Source organism: Frieseomelitta varia, unplaced genomic scaffold (genome assembly GCF_011392965.1).
Source record: "Frieseomelitta varia isolate USP_RPSP 00005682 unplaced genomic scaffold, Fvar_1.2 scaffold_97, whole genome shotgun sequence".
NCBI lineage: Eukaryota > Metazoa > Arthropoda > Insecta > Hymenoptera > Apidae > Frieseomelitta > Frieseomelitta varia.
The window spans coordinates 2,460-16,144 of record NW_025110778.1 but is presented as its reverse complement, the minus strand read 5'-3'; the positions used below and the strand labels follow the sequence as shown (position 1 = coordinate 16,144).

General features: G+C 34.3%; 4 protein-coding genes and 1 long non-coding RNA gene across 7 annotated transcripts; 3 read left to right on the top strand and 2 right to left on the bottom strand.

Annotated features, from left to right (window-relative positions):
- Positions 1 to 59: 59 nt before the first annotated feature.
- LOC122538182 lies at positions 60 to 1,444 on the bottom strand. Its single transcript, XR_006308804.1, has 3 exons — positions 1,266 to 1,444; positions 472 to 657; positions 60 to 257 (listed from the first exon to the last, which is right to left on the bottom strand). It is a non-coding gene; the product is annotated as an uncharacterized LOC122538182 (long non-coding RNA).
- A 1,827-nt stretch (positions 1,445 to 3,271) lies between these two features.
- LOC122538180 (eukaryotic translation initiation factor 6) lies at positions 3,272 to 4,840 on the top strand. Its single transcript, XM_043672024.1, has 6 exons — positions 3,272 to 3,535; positions 3,667 to 3,752; positions 3,818 to 3,993; positions 4,066 to 4,242; positions 4,326 to 4,507; positions 4,577 to 4,840. The coding sequence occupies exons 1-6, from the start codon at positions 3,429 to 3,431 to the stop codon at positions 4,584 to 4,586; spliced, it is 738 nt and encodes a 245-aa protein (XP_043527959.1). The 5' UTR covers positions 3,272 to 3,428; the 3' UTR covers positions 4,587 to 4,840.
- A 185-nt stretch (positions 4,841 to 5,025) lies between these two features.
- Positions 5,026 to 9,220, bottom strand: LOC122538178. Of its 3 annotated transcripts, XM_043672020.1 has the most exons (11): positions 9,084 to 9,220; positions 8,663 to 9,002; positions 7,592 to 8,467; positions 7,245 to 7,493; positions 6,887 to 7,163; positions 6,527 to 6,804; positions 6,299 to 6,442; positions 5,965 to 6,208; positions 5,762 to 5,904; positions 5,557 to 5,692; positions 5,026 to 5,483 (listed from the first exon to the last, which is right to left on the bottom strand). In XM_043672020.1, the coding sequence occupies exons 3-11, from the start codon at positions 8,435 to 8,437 to the stop codon at positions 5,302 to 5,304; spliced, it is 2,499 nt and encodes an 832-aa protein (XP_043527955.1). In that variant the 5' UTR covers positions 8,438 to 8,467; positions 8,663 to 9,002; positions 9,084 to 9,220; the 3' UTR covers positions 5,026 to 5,301. The 3 variants fall into 3 exon arrangements, with proteins under 3 accessions (XP_043527955.1, XP_043527954.1, XP_043527956.1); XM_043672019.1 differs by having other exon boundaries at positions 8,663 to 9,179; XM_043672021.1 differs by having other exon boundaries at positions 8,856 to 9,179.
- Positions 9,221 to 9,360: 140 nt separating this feature from the next.
- LOC122538181 (TM2 domain-containing protein almondex) lies at positions 9,361 to 10,784 on the top strand. Its single transcript, XM_043672025.1, has 5 exons — positions 9,361 to 9,811; positions 9,902 to 9,969; positions 10,042 to 10,185; positions 10,260 to 10,525; positions 10,591 to 10,784. Exons 1-5 carry the CDS (start codon positions 9,721 to 9,723, stop codon positions 10,724 to 10,726), a joined length of 705 nt encoding a protein of 234 aa, XP_043527960.1. The 5' UTR covers positions 9,361 to 9,720; the 3' UTR covers positions 10,727 to 10,784.
- Positions 10,785 to 11,053: 269 nt separating this feature from the next.
- LOC122538179 (DNA methyltransferase 1-associated protein 1) lies at positions 11,054 to 13,030 on the top strand. The gene is made up of 6 exons (XM_043672022.1): positions 11,054 to 11,145; positions 11,301 to 11,888; positions 11,961 to 12,291; positions 12,354 to 12,495; positions 12,566 to 12,720; positions 12,784 to 13,030. Coding segments are annotated over exons 1-6 (1,323 nt in total). The 5' UTR covers positions 11,054 to 11,143; the 3' UTR covers positions 12,889 to 13,030.
- The last annotated feature ends 655 nt before the right edge of the window (positions 13,031 to 13,685 follow it).

The following is a 13,685-nucleotide window of genomic DNA, read 5'->3' as shown; positions in this document are numbered from 1 at the left end:
TTACGCGGAAATGTTTACAAGAGGTCGTTCGAGAAACAGTTTGTTACATTGCAGTCCTCTCTCTCTCTCTCTCTCTCTCTCTCTCTCTCTCTCTCTCTCTCTCTCTCTCTCTCTCTCTCTCGTCATATTCGCGCTTCATCCAATCACAACACAATCATTGTTACCGTTGGCACAGAATCATTGTAACCATTAATTAGCCGGGCTGCTCGCGTATCGAGACTGTCGTCGTCGTCGTCGTCGGTGAACTTCGTTCATGCCTGTAACCAAGCAATCTACGTAAAACAACGCTGTATGACGCTCTGTGTAGAAGCAGCTCGAACGAGCTTCGAGTACTCTCTTTCGTGTATCATGTTGTCATTAAAAAATAATCATACAGATGCGTGTGCTTGTCCGTTTGTTATTAGACCTCCGTAATATTCCTTTCATCCTCGCGAAAACGATCGCGAGCATGCCGCGCAGATACGTACCTACCTATACGAATTATCAATATCAATCCGCTTCCTTTGGAACCGCGGCGTACAGTATGTGACACGTTTACGTAACATCGAGCACTGTTTGCTTCACTTTCCTAGTATATCCCGTTTGATATAAGATTCCATATGAAGCCAGGACCGTTTTATAAAACGTGAAACCACAATTTTTCGTTTTCGAGCCAACCTGAAAGAATAAATATTTAGATCAGAACGGGAGTTGCAACGTTTTATGAAATTTTGATTGCCAAACTAGTTTAAATATTTATTCGTAACGTTTGCCGGAACGCTATTTACATCGACGTCGATAATATTAACGCGCGCGAATGTTTGCCGCGTAACTGCGGATATTCGGAAACTTATTAGATATGTCGAAAATCGATCGTATCGACGCCCTTTGAAAAATTCCATTGAAACAATGCAATTGCCAAAGGTTCCGGCCCCGCTTTACTCGTGGACAATTTCCGATTGGTAATTGCTCCGTTCAATCGTTGCGATATTTTGCTAGTCATCGGCGTATTTGCGTAATAAAACGTATCATTTTCGCAGAATTACCGCGTCAATATTGGCGCACCGTAATGAATGGCATCAATAGGTATCTAACAATAACGTGGAGGACAATGAGCCGATCATAATCCGAGGGATAAAACGGCCCTGTTTCTTTCTCACGTATGAAAATATTTGCACATGCCGCACCTAGACATATATATTCCATAGTTTATTAGTCCCGATTGCCATGTAATCACCCGTAGCATATGTATATATATATAATATATCCGTAGAGTTTTTTATTACCCTGGCGCTTCCAGACGCACGCGACCAGATTCATTGAGAAACAACGTTGCGTCAACGCAATATTTCGTTTGCTCAATTTTTCTCCATTCTGTTTCCCAACGTCATCACACGATTGTGAACAAACAAATTCCAAAGGGTTTGCTCAATATTTTCTTCGTCGTTATTTCATCTCTTCTATCCAGGCCCTGCAATTGAATAAGTGAAATTAGAAAAAAAAAAGCAAAAATATATTATCAAACTATTCTTGTTAGCGAACTTCTGTAAAAGCATCTGTTATCCTAGCCCATTTTTCGTGCCTGAACGAAGCAATATTTGTCTAAGTTTACTTTTCCCAGTAATGTTGCGTTCGCGCAACTTGTTTGCATTACTTCACCGCTTCTTGGTCCTTAGTGGGTTAAGATCCTTAAGATGAACATTGTGCAGGGGGAGCAGCTGTTTCTCAAACCAGATCGTTTAGCAACCCTGAAGCCCCACTGCAAGATCGAGAAGCCGCCGCAGTACACGACGTTCAAGCCGAGCTCGAACAACTGAAGATTTTACTATTTCTATTTTCTATTGATGTACACACAATTGATCGCACACACATGCGCGCGTCCTACGGGCAGCTGAAAACAAACGTGGAGAAACGAAGAAGATGATAAAGACGGAAATGGGAGAAGAATCGATAGGACGAGACTGAAAAATGGCATACAATCAAAAACTGATGAGATCGACGTATAATTCGCTCTCTTTCTCTCTCTCTCTCTCTCTCTCTCTCTCTTTCTCTTTCTTTCTCTCCTTTTCCCTCTCTCCCTATTTCGTTCGTACGATTCACCAGAAAGAAAATACTCAACGCAAAGTGAAACGTTTCGCATCGTCGATCGATGCTCTCAGTCAACGAATCTTCGTTCCGAGTTTCCCTTTCTTTCGCTCGTCTTTCTTTCGCGCGACAAATTTCCCTCTCCTGTACTGATTCGACGGAGATTATCGCTCGAACGAACAAGAACATTGAACGAGCGCCATTCGGTTGGTATTGTCGGCGTTGATAATACTAAGATTACGCGAGACCCCGACAATATCGTGACTTTCAACGTTAATCGATAGATTTCATAGTGAAGAATTCATTTTCGCGCAAATAATACTGCCAATATGTTTCATGAGTCATTTTCGCGCAAATAATACTGCCAATATGTTCCAACAAAAACGATCTCTACAACACCGGTATGAAAAATCAAAATGAAAGCTATACCGAATGATATTTATAAAGCTTGCTACAATGTTGTTAATAAAGCGATGATTTTCAACAGTTTACTTGCAGTTTTGTTAATGTTATGCGAACGATGAGTACCAACTTAACGTACTAACGAACGTTCGAAAAGTCACTCAACGAAAACGATTCATTTGAAAATTCTGTTCTCATTTGATTTTCCGCATAACTGCTGCCGATATTATTAAAAGACTTTCAATAAAGGAATTGTGCAAACATCATCTTGTCTTCGTTAATTGTAAGCACTGAATGATATGATACCTGATTCCATGTACGAGTTTAAGACGTCAGCTATTTCACTTTTGTTCTCCACTTTGTTTAAATTCATTCTGATGTACTGTATTAGTGATGCTGTTTCTATAAGAAGTTGTACAATATATTGATTGGAGAGAACTAATTGCTGATTCTATACTTATACCATTGCCATTAAGAAAACGTAAGTAATGTTCACCTGCTGTAATGTTAGTTAAGTTGCTCTAGATAAGTAATAAAATATATTAAATATATTTTTAGCGGAGTAATTGCTTCGTTTTATCTTATCTCTTTCACATTAAATGGTACAACTATTAGATATTTTAAAAGACGCGTTTCAAATCGTTACACGTTACCATAGGTCAACAAGCTACTACATAGGATGGATACTTCGTGATAAATTTTGAGAGCAGCCAGTTGCTACGTTTGATCGCCAGAGGGCAGACAATAGCTTATCGTTTATCAGGCAGCATTCCTTTCTAGGTATTTATTTAATTAATATATATCTCGTGATTCATAAAGCCACGTATATAACGTAAACCTCGTGTAGCGTTCAAGAGTAAACCGTGCGAGATACGGTTTAACGTGTTTAATCTTAACAACATAACATTAATAGTTTCAAAATTTCTGTTCAAATCGCGACACGTTAATGAAAATTTCTAATCATGTCGGTACGTGTACAGTTCGAGAATAACAACGAAGTAGGTGTATTCTCGAAATTAACAAATTCCTATTGCTTGGTAGCGATCGGTGGTTCCGAGAATTTTTACAGGTAAACATCGTTGCTTTATCTCCGCTCGTTGTGCAATATCATGTAATTGTTTTTCTCAAACAACTTAATATTTTCTTGTAACACATTTTGTAACATACAATTTATAAAACAAATATCATTGGTTATTACAGTGTATTTGAGGCGGAATTAGCTGAAACTATACCTGTAATTCACGCGTCCGTTGGAGGATGTCGTATAATTGGCCGATTATGCGTTGGTAAGAGTTGTAACTCTCAATTATGAAATCAATTGTGCTTAGATAAACGCTCAAGTATGAAACAGGTAACAAAAACGGACTGTTAGTCCCGCACACGACAACAGACACAGAACTGCAGCACATACGAAATTCTCTGCCAGATAAGGTTAAAGTACAAAGAATCGAGGAAAGGCTATCTGCTCTGGGTAACGTTATTTCCTGTAACGATCATGTTGCATTAGTACATCCAGATCTTGATAGAGCAAGTATCATATTAAGATATAATGTCAATTTCTTTTCTTCAATGATACTTATTATTGATGTTATTTCATAGGAAACGGAAGAAATTTTAGCTGATACACTGAATGTAGAAGTATTTAGGCAAACTGTGGCTGGTAACGTTTTGGTAGGCTCTTATTCTGTATTGTCAAATCAAGGTGGTTTGGTACATCCAAAAACATCCATACAGGATCAAGATGAATTGTCATCTCTGTTACAAGTGCCACTTGCTGTAAGATGATTTCATATATGTAAAAGATTAGAAAGTGTAAAAGATGAAGAAGTAGAATATAAAGACAAAGAAATATATTGCAGGCAGGTACAGTAAATAGAGGCAGTGAAGTTATAGCTGCAGGGATGGTTGTAAACGATTGGGTTGCTTTTTGTGGTATGGATACAACTTCGACAGAACTTTCAGTTATTGAAAGTGTTTTTAAACTTAATGACGCTTCTCCAGCTGCTATCGCATCAACTATGCGTGCATCACTTATAGAAAGGTAATGTACATTAAATTTGAATAATGTTACTCGGATATAATATTAATTAATATTTTTTCCTTATTTCAGTATGTCTTAAAGCAAAAGTGTCTGGAAAAGTATAAAAATAATGTTTAACAGTAGACTATATATGTGTACATAAATTTGATATTTATGTCAGTACTGCACAAAATAATACTGTTTTCAACGTTACTGCTACAGTCAAATTAAAACATTAAATACATATTCTGTACAATTCCGACACAAAGTAATTTAGAATTATAAGAAAATGTATCCGAAATCTATTATTAAGTTCTATCATGGACCATTCTTTTATTGAATAATAATGTAATTTAAAAAAAGAAAAAAAAGAATAAAAATGAAAAAATGAATAAAAATGTAATTTAAAAAAAGAAAAAAAACCTCAAAAATAAAAAGTGTTAAATCTTTAAATTAAAAGTAATACTTACCTTTACCATATCTAATATTTAAAGAATGTACTTGATATTATGTGTAAAAAAGATATTTCGCCACAAAACTTTTTTAACGTTGTTGACATTTTTTTAATGTATGAATTTATAAATATAACTGCATATAAAACGGAAATATTCTATTGAAATATATTTTAATCGATAATATTCTCTTTGAATACAAACATCTTTTGCGTTAAAAATGTAAATCGTTTCAAGTATGACCCCAACTGTCTTATTCAATAAACGAGCTATTGTAAATAACATTGTGCGGACCAGCCTGCTAATCAAATTTATTACAAATAAAAACGGGCAGCCTGGATTTATTAATTTTGATCAACAAGACTAGAGTAATGGTAATTGTTCGGTATGTAACAATTCAGAAGCAGCGGCAGAGTCTGCACACATAACTAATGTAATACCTGCTTGATAAGATGCAGGTATACGAATGTGAGTTACACCAGTAGTCAGATTATTAAGTTGGCGTTTCTGGGTCATTGCTTCGCGTACCATATTTACAACTTGACCTAGTAATAAATAAGAATAATGTTGTTTATTTTTATAATATTGATTTCCAATTAATACAAATACTAAACATACCAAAAACGTTGAGTTTTCGCCACTTTTGATCCATAGCAGCCAGTGGTGTTAAATCGGTATTCGGATTCCAATGTGCTAAAACATCCGCTCTTCGTACCAGTAAAATACTAGGACTTACAAGTTGATGCCAAACGTACTACGAATAATTAAAATTTATATATATATATATTGTTTAAATGATTAACATATATCACTCATGACCAACCTGTTCAGGCAAACATTCTAATGGATTAGTTAAATAAATCCCTGCTTGTCCTACACCAAATATCATTTGATGGTGCCACGCATCTGGAATATCACATCCTTCTCCACAATGTTGCAAATTTAGCGTTGCTATAGGCGCAGCACCTGAAATACACTGGGATGTCTACATTGTTCTCATACATACTTTATTATACAGTTACATACCTTTTGATATCCAATAGTGTAACCAATGAGACAATGAAACCTTTTTTTCAGGATAAAACGCAAAAAACTTTGTTATAACTGATCCATTTGTACATAAAGCTATACCACGAGCCAAATCTCTGTGCGTCGATCCAGCCACTGATCGACTGTATAAATATCGCGGTAATGGTGTACCGGGCTCTCTTTGCCTAGTGTTTACACTTTTTATTAATGTTTCTAATGAAAATGGTACATTTAAAGCCAACTATAAAAATCATCATTTAATTAATTAATTTACTAAAAATTAATCAAAATATATTGAGATGATATATAAATATTTAATATCAAATAATACCAAAGCATTTATCGCAGCAGTAGCACCACACGCAGAAGTTCCTATTTGAGTTACTTGTTTCACTGTGGCTTCTTGTTCGCTCCATAACATGATTTTTTCAACCGGTAAAAGGCCATCTAATCGTTCATTTGATAATTCGTTTTCCTGTGTGGATATAAATTACACTTATGTAAATGATCATAATTACACTTAAGAATAATATATCAAATTATAATAAGCTGTATTAACTAGATTTGAGTCACCACTCTGATTAAATGCAGCTTGCTTATTGAGCATCAATTTCTTTGCCATCATACGATGATAAAGAGTTGAAGTGAGATTCACTCTCCGAGAGTTTAAATTTGAATTTTCCGGAACGGAAGCTGATGAAGATTCAACCCACAATTCCGCATCTGAATCTCTATTATCACCTGGTGAAATAAGATCTCCACTTGTACTGTGATATCCATATGATTCCCTCAGAGGACATCTCGTATTGCGATATATTTTGTTAGTTTCCCATTTTCCTACAAATCAATAATTTAATATAACGATTTGAACAAACATAATATCATAATTATAATATATTAAAATAACACAATAATGTACCTGCTGCACTGCTGGTACTTGGCATCCATGGCGATGGATAATTTGGTTTTATACTTGGTTCAGGAACAGAAGAATTACTGCTGGAACATTGCTGAGTCTCTGTATTATTCACATTTTGTACACTTTGCTTTGGGTTTTGAGATGTAGATGCAATTCCTTGTTTAGCCACAACTTTACCGCTACTTAAGTCATTTAATACTGGATCTGGATCTACATTATCTAACGCTATATTCTGTATATCTTCATTTATAGAGGCCAAATCACTATCTCCTGTATCCTATATCAAAAATATTAATGTAATAGTAATGTAATAGTAATGTAACAAGTGAGTTGCAATTTCATCATCATAATTCAATACCTGTTCACAAGAAGGCCCAGGATCAAAATCCATTTCCAAAAAGTCCATCTCTGGACTTGATCTACCACTGTGACATTGCTCTTCCTCACGTTCTTCCACTTGTCCTTGATTTACTTCTTCCTCTTGAATTAAACGTACTGCGTCATCATTTCCTTTATATGTATAAATACAATAATCTTCTCCATCTGACATATCTCCTTCATTTCCAGAACTTGAATCTCGCCTTTCATTTTGTTCTCTTTGTGTATTCTAGTTAACAAATGTACAGATTATATTGTTAAAATAATATTAATTATATTGTAATCCATAAGTATTTCATATATATATATTATAGTAATAAAACTCACTTTTTGTAATCCACTTGGTCCTGCTACCTCTTTATTCCCATTAATATTAGGTCTTAAAAAACAACATGTTCCTTGACTTGTTGAACCTATACTACCACCTATATTATTTAACAAGCTATTAGATCCATAGGATCTTGATGCCCAGACACTATCCACTTCAGGACTAGAATCTGAACTGCATGACACTTTTGACGGACATTTTTCAATTCCAGAAACATAATCTACATTATTTTTCATATCAATATCCTCATTTGGTTTAGCTATTGACAAATTTGACTGTATTGTAGATGAAACTGGTACCGAATTATTTAAATACAAAGTAGCATTTGATGTAGTGCCAGTACTAAAAGAACCTGATATACAATGATTTGTATGTGTATTATTTTGACTGGAAGATAAGTTCAAGTTCATCGGAGGCTTAGGCAAGTTCAAAGCACTCGTGCTCAATACAGTCTTATGCTTCAATTGACTTGTAACAGCGGTATTCAAAGTTTGAGACTTGATGTTGTTAGTATTCAAAAACATGGGAGATACACTTGCATTCAATATATCTTGATTTATATCTTGGTCCGTACTATTGGTGAAATTGCATGTATTAGTTTGCATAGATCTTGTACCATTCGCAAACGTAACTGAAGCTTTTGAAGACAAATGATTCTTGGCACTGTTGTCTCCCAGTTTGTTATTTAATTTCATTTGATCTCCATTTAATTTGCTTTCAAGTTGTATAACTTTAGACGATTTAATCGACTGTTCAATCGATTGAGTACCATTTTGTTTAAAACTTTCATCTAATCTTGTTTCATTTTTGTTCTGACTGTTACTTGTACCTGCTTCAGAACTCATATTATTTTTAAGATGGTAGCAGCAAGTTATCTATTAAAAAATGAACTAAAATGATTTTGTTTGCCTACTTTGAATTATAAATATATTGTATCAAAATATCATTAACTGTAGATAATTTTTTTTTATTTGTTAATGTACAGTTGGAAAATTGTGTCAAATGATGAGTTGTTGCAACTGACTTATAATACTGTACATAATAAAAATGTGTTCACGAATGCTATTTACCTTCAAATTATTATCTAACAGTATCTCACAATTATACAAAGTTTATCATTTACTTTTTTCTCAAGCACGTTCAAATTGCAATTCGCTAACTGTATCAGTCTTTGATTCACGAAATTAAAAATTAAATAAAAAAACTTGTTTGCTTATAAGTATGCTATTCTGTCAAGTGAAAAGAATGAAAGGCCTCACTAACATTTTCTCTCGTATTAGTTCCGGAAGTCAGCTGATTAGTAGAAACAAACGTAACTAACACACAAGTTTGTTATTTTCTGCACGTTTCTCTTGCGAGTAGCTTATTTAATCATTTACATTAGATGGTAATTTCACATCGGTTTTATTCCTACGAACACAAACGACATTGAAAGAAAATTCTCCTGTCTTGTCTTTACATTAGTAAAATAATTAAAATTTCAATATTTACAAAATATTATCATACGCGTTTGCATGCTCCGATATGTCTATCATTTCCCTGAAAGGAAATACTATATAGAGCCTCTTTTAAATCAGGAATCATCCTAATAACAAATAATCTACTCTTACAGCTTGAGGAAAGTATCAGCCAATCGTAGACTTATATATCTATTTGTATACCTGATAGTAAATCGAATATTTCTAATAATAGAAGACGATTGATACAATTTATGTATAAGTATTCAAATGCCACGATAAAATAATGCCAACATTGATAATCTTAATCTGTGAAAAAAATTCGTTGCAAAGTGACAAAGTGGTTTTTTTCCCATCTAAGATGTAACTTGCGGAACATTATCTAGGAATTTAGATAACGTCAAAAGAATGAATGTAAAAAAAATCCAAGATCGTTAGTCCCTAGAATCACGTTGTTTTGTTTTGATCGGGAGAAAATTCAATTATTTTTTAAGTTACAATTATTTTACAAGATCAGTTTTTAATTAGGGGCAAGTGAAATTTTTCTCGAATTTCAAACAAGCTGGCAGAGTGGACAGAACGTTATTATATTTTCAAATGTAAATAATTGAAAAATCATCGAATTTTTCCATGCGAGAGGCATCGGTTCGATTAATTAAATAATATTCATAATGAATGTTGTACGAATTAATTCGAGAAATGTGATTTTTATTCTATTGGCGATTTTCTCGACAACTATCAAACAGGCTCATATGGGTTATGGTAAATTTATAATTCATTTAAATTTAAGTATTTTGTAAAAATTATTCTTAAACAAACTTGCAAATGATATTAATATAAATTTAATTATAGAAAGTGCAATCAAATATGCACAAAAAGAGGCAAACGTAAACTCAACACCAGCATATAGTAGTACAAAGGTAAGATAAAATTTACGTTGTTCTAATTACAAAAAAGAAGAATTTGCTGAAACAGTTACAATGTTACAATAGGAAGAAATTTCAAGACTATGTCCAAGTGGTGTCGCTTGTTCAGAATTAAGTGGAGACTGTTTGAAATGTAATTTAAATCCCAATTGTGTATATGGAGCTGTATATGTTGCTAATTGTTCTGTTTTAGAGAATATTGATTGTGTTGTAAGTAACACGATCGTATACTTTACTATTTTACACGACGTATATTTATATAGGTTGATATATTAAACTTCAAGGGTGAACAGTTCTTTCAAAAAAAGTATATATGTCGTTACTGCTATCAAACTGAGCACTGGGAGCATGAGTGTCATCAGAAAAATTCTTGTAGCTCCGTAGCTTCTCCACGACAATATTATAGGACAAATTGTACAGTAAATGGTGATATATTATGCCTAGGAAAACGTAGATTTATGAAAAATTTATTATGCAATTGGACTGTGGGATACCGTTGGTCTACTGCTTTAATCTTGAGCATTACATTAGGTGGTTTTGGTGCTGACCGGTACGTCATGTTTAACCAATTAGATGTTGATTAAAAATACTTCATATTTTTAATATGTGTTGCAGATTTTATTTAGGTCATTGGCAAGAAGGAATTGGTAAATTGTTCAGTTTTGGAGGACTTGGAGTATGGACATTAATTGATGTGATGCTTATTTCTATGAGATACTTAGGTCCAGCGGATGGATCATTATACATTTAAATACAATTAATAATAAATATATTGTACATAATAGAAAGAATAAAGTTTATAAATTTAACTTGAGTTTTATTAGTTACTAATTCAATTGGTATTTGGAAACCAATTCAAAGTTTCACCCGTCATTTTTGAAAGAACTGAATTGCAACATGTGTAAATAAAACGTTAGAAATAGAATTTTTTTATAAACGCAAAAAATTAAATGTATACAATCTTCTGATATATCAGCATAATCTTAGAATTGTCAATGTCTACTTCAACGAGAAGAGCTTTTGTTTACCTGTCATTCCTTTAATGGAATCATTCACTCTGTACGAAATTGGTCGCTACTGTTACTAGCTATATAGTGTTTAGTTCGAGGTATATAGTCGTACAATAGTGGTCCGGTTCACGCGTGACGAAAAGGCAAAATATTTAACAATGTATGTATACAATAAAACAATTATTTATATAAGTAAAGAGCTTCACTTTCTAAACATATTTTATCAATTTCTTACTTTATTCATTTAATATAGTAATACATTTGTCGAATACTTTGGATTGTAACATAACCTTAATCTAAAATGTCTAAACACAGGAAGGACAAAAGTTTGTCAAAACTTGACAGTATGGCAGATGTCCGGGATATATTGGACATCGAGGTACCTACCACGAGTGAACTGACGAAGGAATCAATTATTGGCAGCGACAAGAAAAACCGTAAGAAATATGAATACAAAGTGCCAAAGAGACCAGAGGGCATGCATCGTGAAGTCTTCGCATTGCTGTGTAAAGACAATAACGATGTACCTCCGTTGTTTCCAACGGATACCGCGAAAGGATATAAACAAGTCAGAGCAAAGCTTGGTATGAGAAAAGTTAGACCATGGAAGTGGACACCATTTACTAATCCTGCTAGAACAGATGGTGCTGTTTTTCATCATTGGAGACGAGTTGCAGATGCCGGGAAGGAATATCCTTTTGCTAAGTTCAATAAAAAAGTTCCTATCCCAACATACACCAATGCAGAATATGTTCAACATTTGGTTACAAATGGTTGGACTAGAGCAGAAACCGATCATTTATTTGATTTGTGTAGGAGATTCGATCTAAGGTTTATCATAATCAAAGATAGGTGGGATTGTACAAAGTATCCTGCAAGATCTGTAGAGGACTTGAAAGAAAGGCAAGTAAGCATATAGTTCATAATTTCTATTAGTGCCTTTATGTTTGTTGTATCTATGTTATTATCATTTAGGTATTATCAAGTGTGTGCAGCTTTAACAAAGGCAAAGTCTCACACTGACAAAGTTTACATATTTGATGCCGAACATGAGAAACGCAGGAAGGAACAGTTGAAGAAGTTATTTGAAAGAACACCAGAACAAGTGGAAGAAGAGCAGATGTTGTTAGCAGAACTAAGAAAGATTGAACAAAGAAAAAAGGAAAGAGACAGAAAGACTCAAGATTTGCAGAAATTAATAACAGCTGCTGATCACCAAGCTGATCCAAGAAAGAATGAAAGGAAACCTGCAAAAAAGAGTGGAGCTTCTGCTCGAAACAGACCAAACAAAGCTGACACTTCTTATGTAAATATTATTCAGTCAATAATATTAGCTGCGTCAGTATTAACGAGAATGTAAATTTTCAGACAGTGGAGTCAGCTGGAATTAAGTTTCCCGATTTTAAAAATAGCGGTGTTTCTCTTCGTTCTCAGCGAATAAAATTGCCAAGTAGTTTAGGTCAAAAGAAAATGAAGGGTATTGAACAAATGCTCAATGAACTTCGCATAGGTATTTTCAAATCCAATTTATTTCGTATTTCATTTTTCTTAGACTTGACTTCGATAATATCATCTTCCAGAATTAAATCCACCGCCCACGGAACAAATATGCCAACAATTTAACGAATTAAGGAGCGATATCGTTTTACACTATGAACTCCGAAGCGCGTTATCGACATGCGATTACGAATTGCAATCATTGAGGCACCAATACGAAGCTTTAGCACCCGGGAAGGTACGTTGTTTGAATAACAAGTTTCAAATTTTCCAAAAAATAATATCAATATCAAATTTTCAGACATTAACGATACCACCTGCCCTGTTGCCGAAGACCGAGCCTGAAGTTAAAGCGGACATAATAGACGTTGTAGGTTCACCCAGTATGCCTTCTATCACTCACTAATTAAATTGACAGACATTGTAAATAATTTACTGTACGTTGAAATGCAGTATCCAAACTACGCTTATTTAATGTTCTTTCTCTCTCCGTGTATAATTTTTTTACGTTTCATCAGACAACGATTAAAAACAATTTAAGGAATGTTGAAACTGAGTTCTCTTTCTTTCCTATCACTTAGTCGTCGTAAGACGATATCAAACGAATAATGAAATAACTGGGACAAGGCGTTAATTACTTATATATCTGTGTATTTTATATTGTCGACAAAAAGTAACAATGTACGGTCAAACCGTATAATTTATCTACAACAATCTACAATAGATTACAATATGTTGTCTTGTTTTTGTTGAGGGTTAGAGGGAGGCAGGAATATTAGAATAACGGGAACTGGGAACTTTTTTTTCGGAAGGAACGGGAAATCGGGTTAAAAGTGTAGAGGAAAGATGGTCGATGCAGGCCTTTCTTCGTTCGTGCTCCGTTAATCGCAGTTGACTGTTTTAATTCTATATTAAATTACTCAATAGCTCTAGCCGTACTTGGTACGGAATAATGCATATATATCTGGTTCTTAATGATCGATAACCCACCGCCCGACTTTTCCATCTACGCCGTGCCGTGAGGACTCTCTCGGTCAAAGTTAAGTACAGGAAAAACTGGGCACAACGCTGACTGGCATCGTTGACCTGCATATCCGATCCATTGTTCGCGGATCGTGCATCCTCTCGTCTCTCTTTTTTCCCCCTCTTTTTTTTCTTTTTCTCGTTTCACGGTTCGATCGCGATTATCCTGATAACTCGACG

Excerpts from the sequence above, each read along its gene's own strand:
- LOC122538180 (XM_043672024.1), top strand. The coding sequence starts at position 3,429 with ATGTCGGTACGTGTACAGTTCGAGAATAACAACGAAGTAGGTGTATTC. Across the intron at positions 3,753-3,817 it reads AATTGGCCGATTATGCGTTG|GTAACAAAAACGGACTGTTA; the intron begins GTAAGAGTTGTA and ends AGTATGAAACAG. Across the intron at positions 3,994-4,065 it reads TACATCCAGATCTTGATAGA|GAAACGGAAGAAATTTTAGC; the intron begins GCAAGTATCATA and ends GTTATTTCATAG.
- LOC122538178 (XM_043672020.1), bottom strand. The coding sequence starts at position 8,437 with ATGAGTTCTGAAGCAGGTACAAGTAACAGTCAGAACAAAAATGAAACA. Across the intron at positions 6,805-6,886 it reads AAGTACCAGCAGTGCAGCAG|GAAAATGGGAAACTAACAAA; the intron begins GTACATTATTGT and ends ATTGATTTGTAG. Across the intron at positions 5,693-5,761 it reads TAGAATGTTTGCCTGAACAG|TACGTTTGGCATCAACTTGT; the intron begins GTTGGTCATGAG and ends AATTATTCGTAG.
- LOC122538181 (XM_043672025.1), top strand. The coding sequence starts at position 9,721 with ATGAATGTTGTACGAATTAATTCGAGAAATGTGATTTTTATTCTATTG. Across the intron at positions 9,970-10,041 it reads CAGCATATAGTAGTACAAAG|GAAGAAATTTCAAGACTATG; the intron begins GTAAGATAAAAT and ends ATGTTACAATAG. Across the intron at positions 10,186-10,259 it reads TAGAGAATATTGATTGTGTT|GGTGAACAGTTCTTTCAAAA; the intron begins GTAAGTAACACG and ends TTAAACTTCAAG.
- LOC122538179 (XM_043672022.1), top strand. Across the intron at positions 12,496-12,565 it reads GCTCAATGAACTTCGCATAG|AATTAAATCCACCGCCCACG; the intron begins GTATTTTCAAAT and ends ATCATCTTCCAG. Across the intron at positions 12,721-12,783 it reads AAGCTTTAGCACCCGGGAAG|ACATTAACGATACCACCTGC; the intron begins GTACGTTGTTTG and ends TCAAATTTTCAG.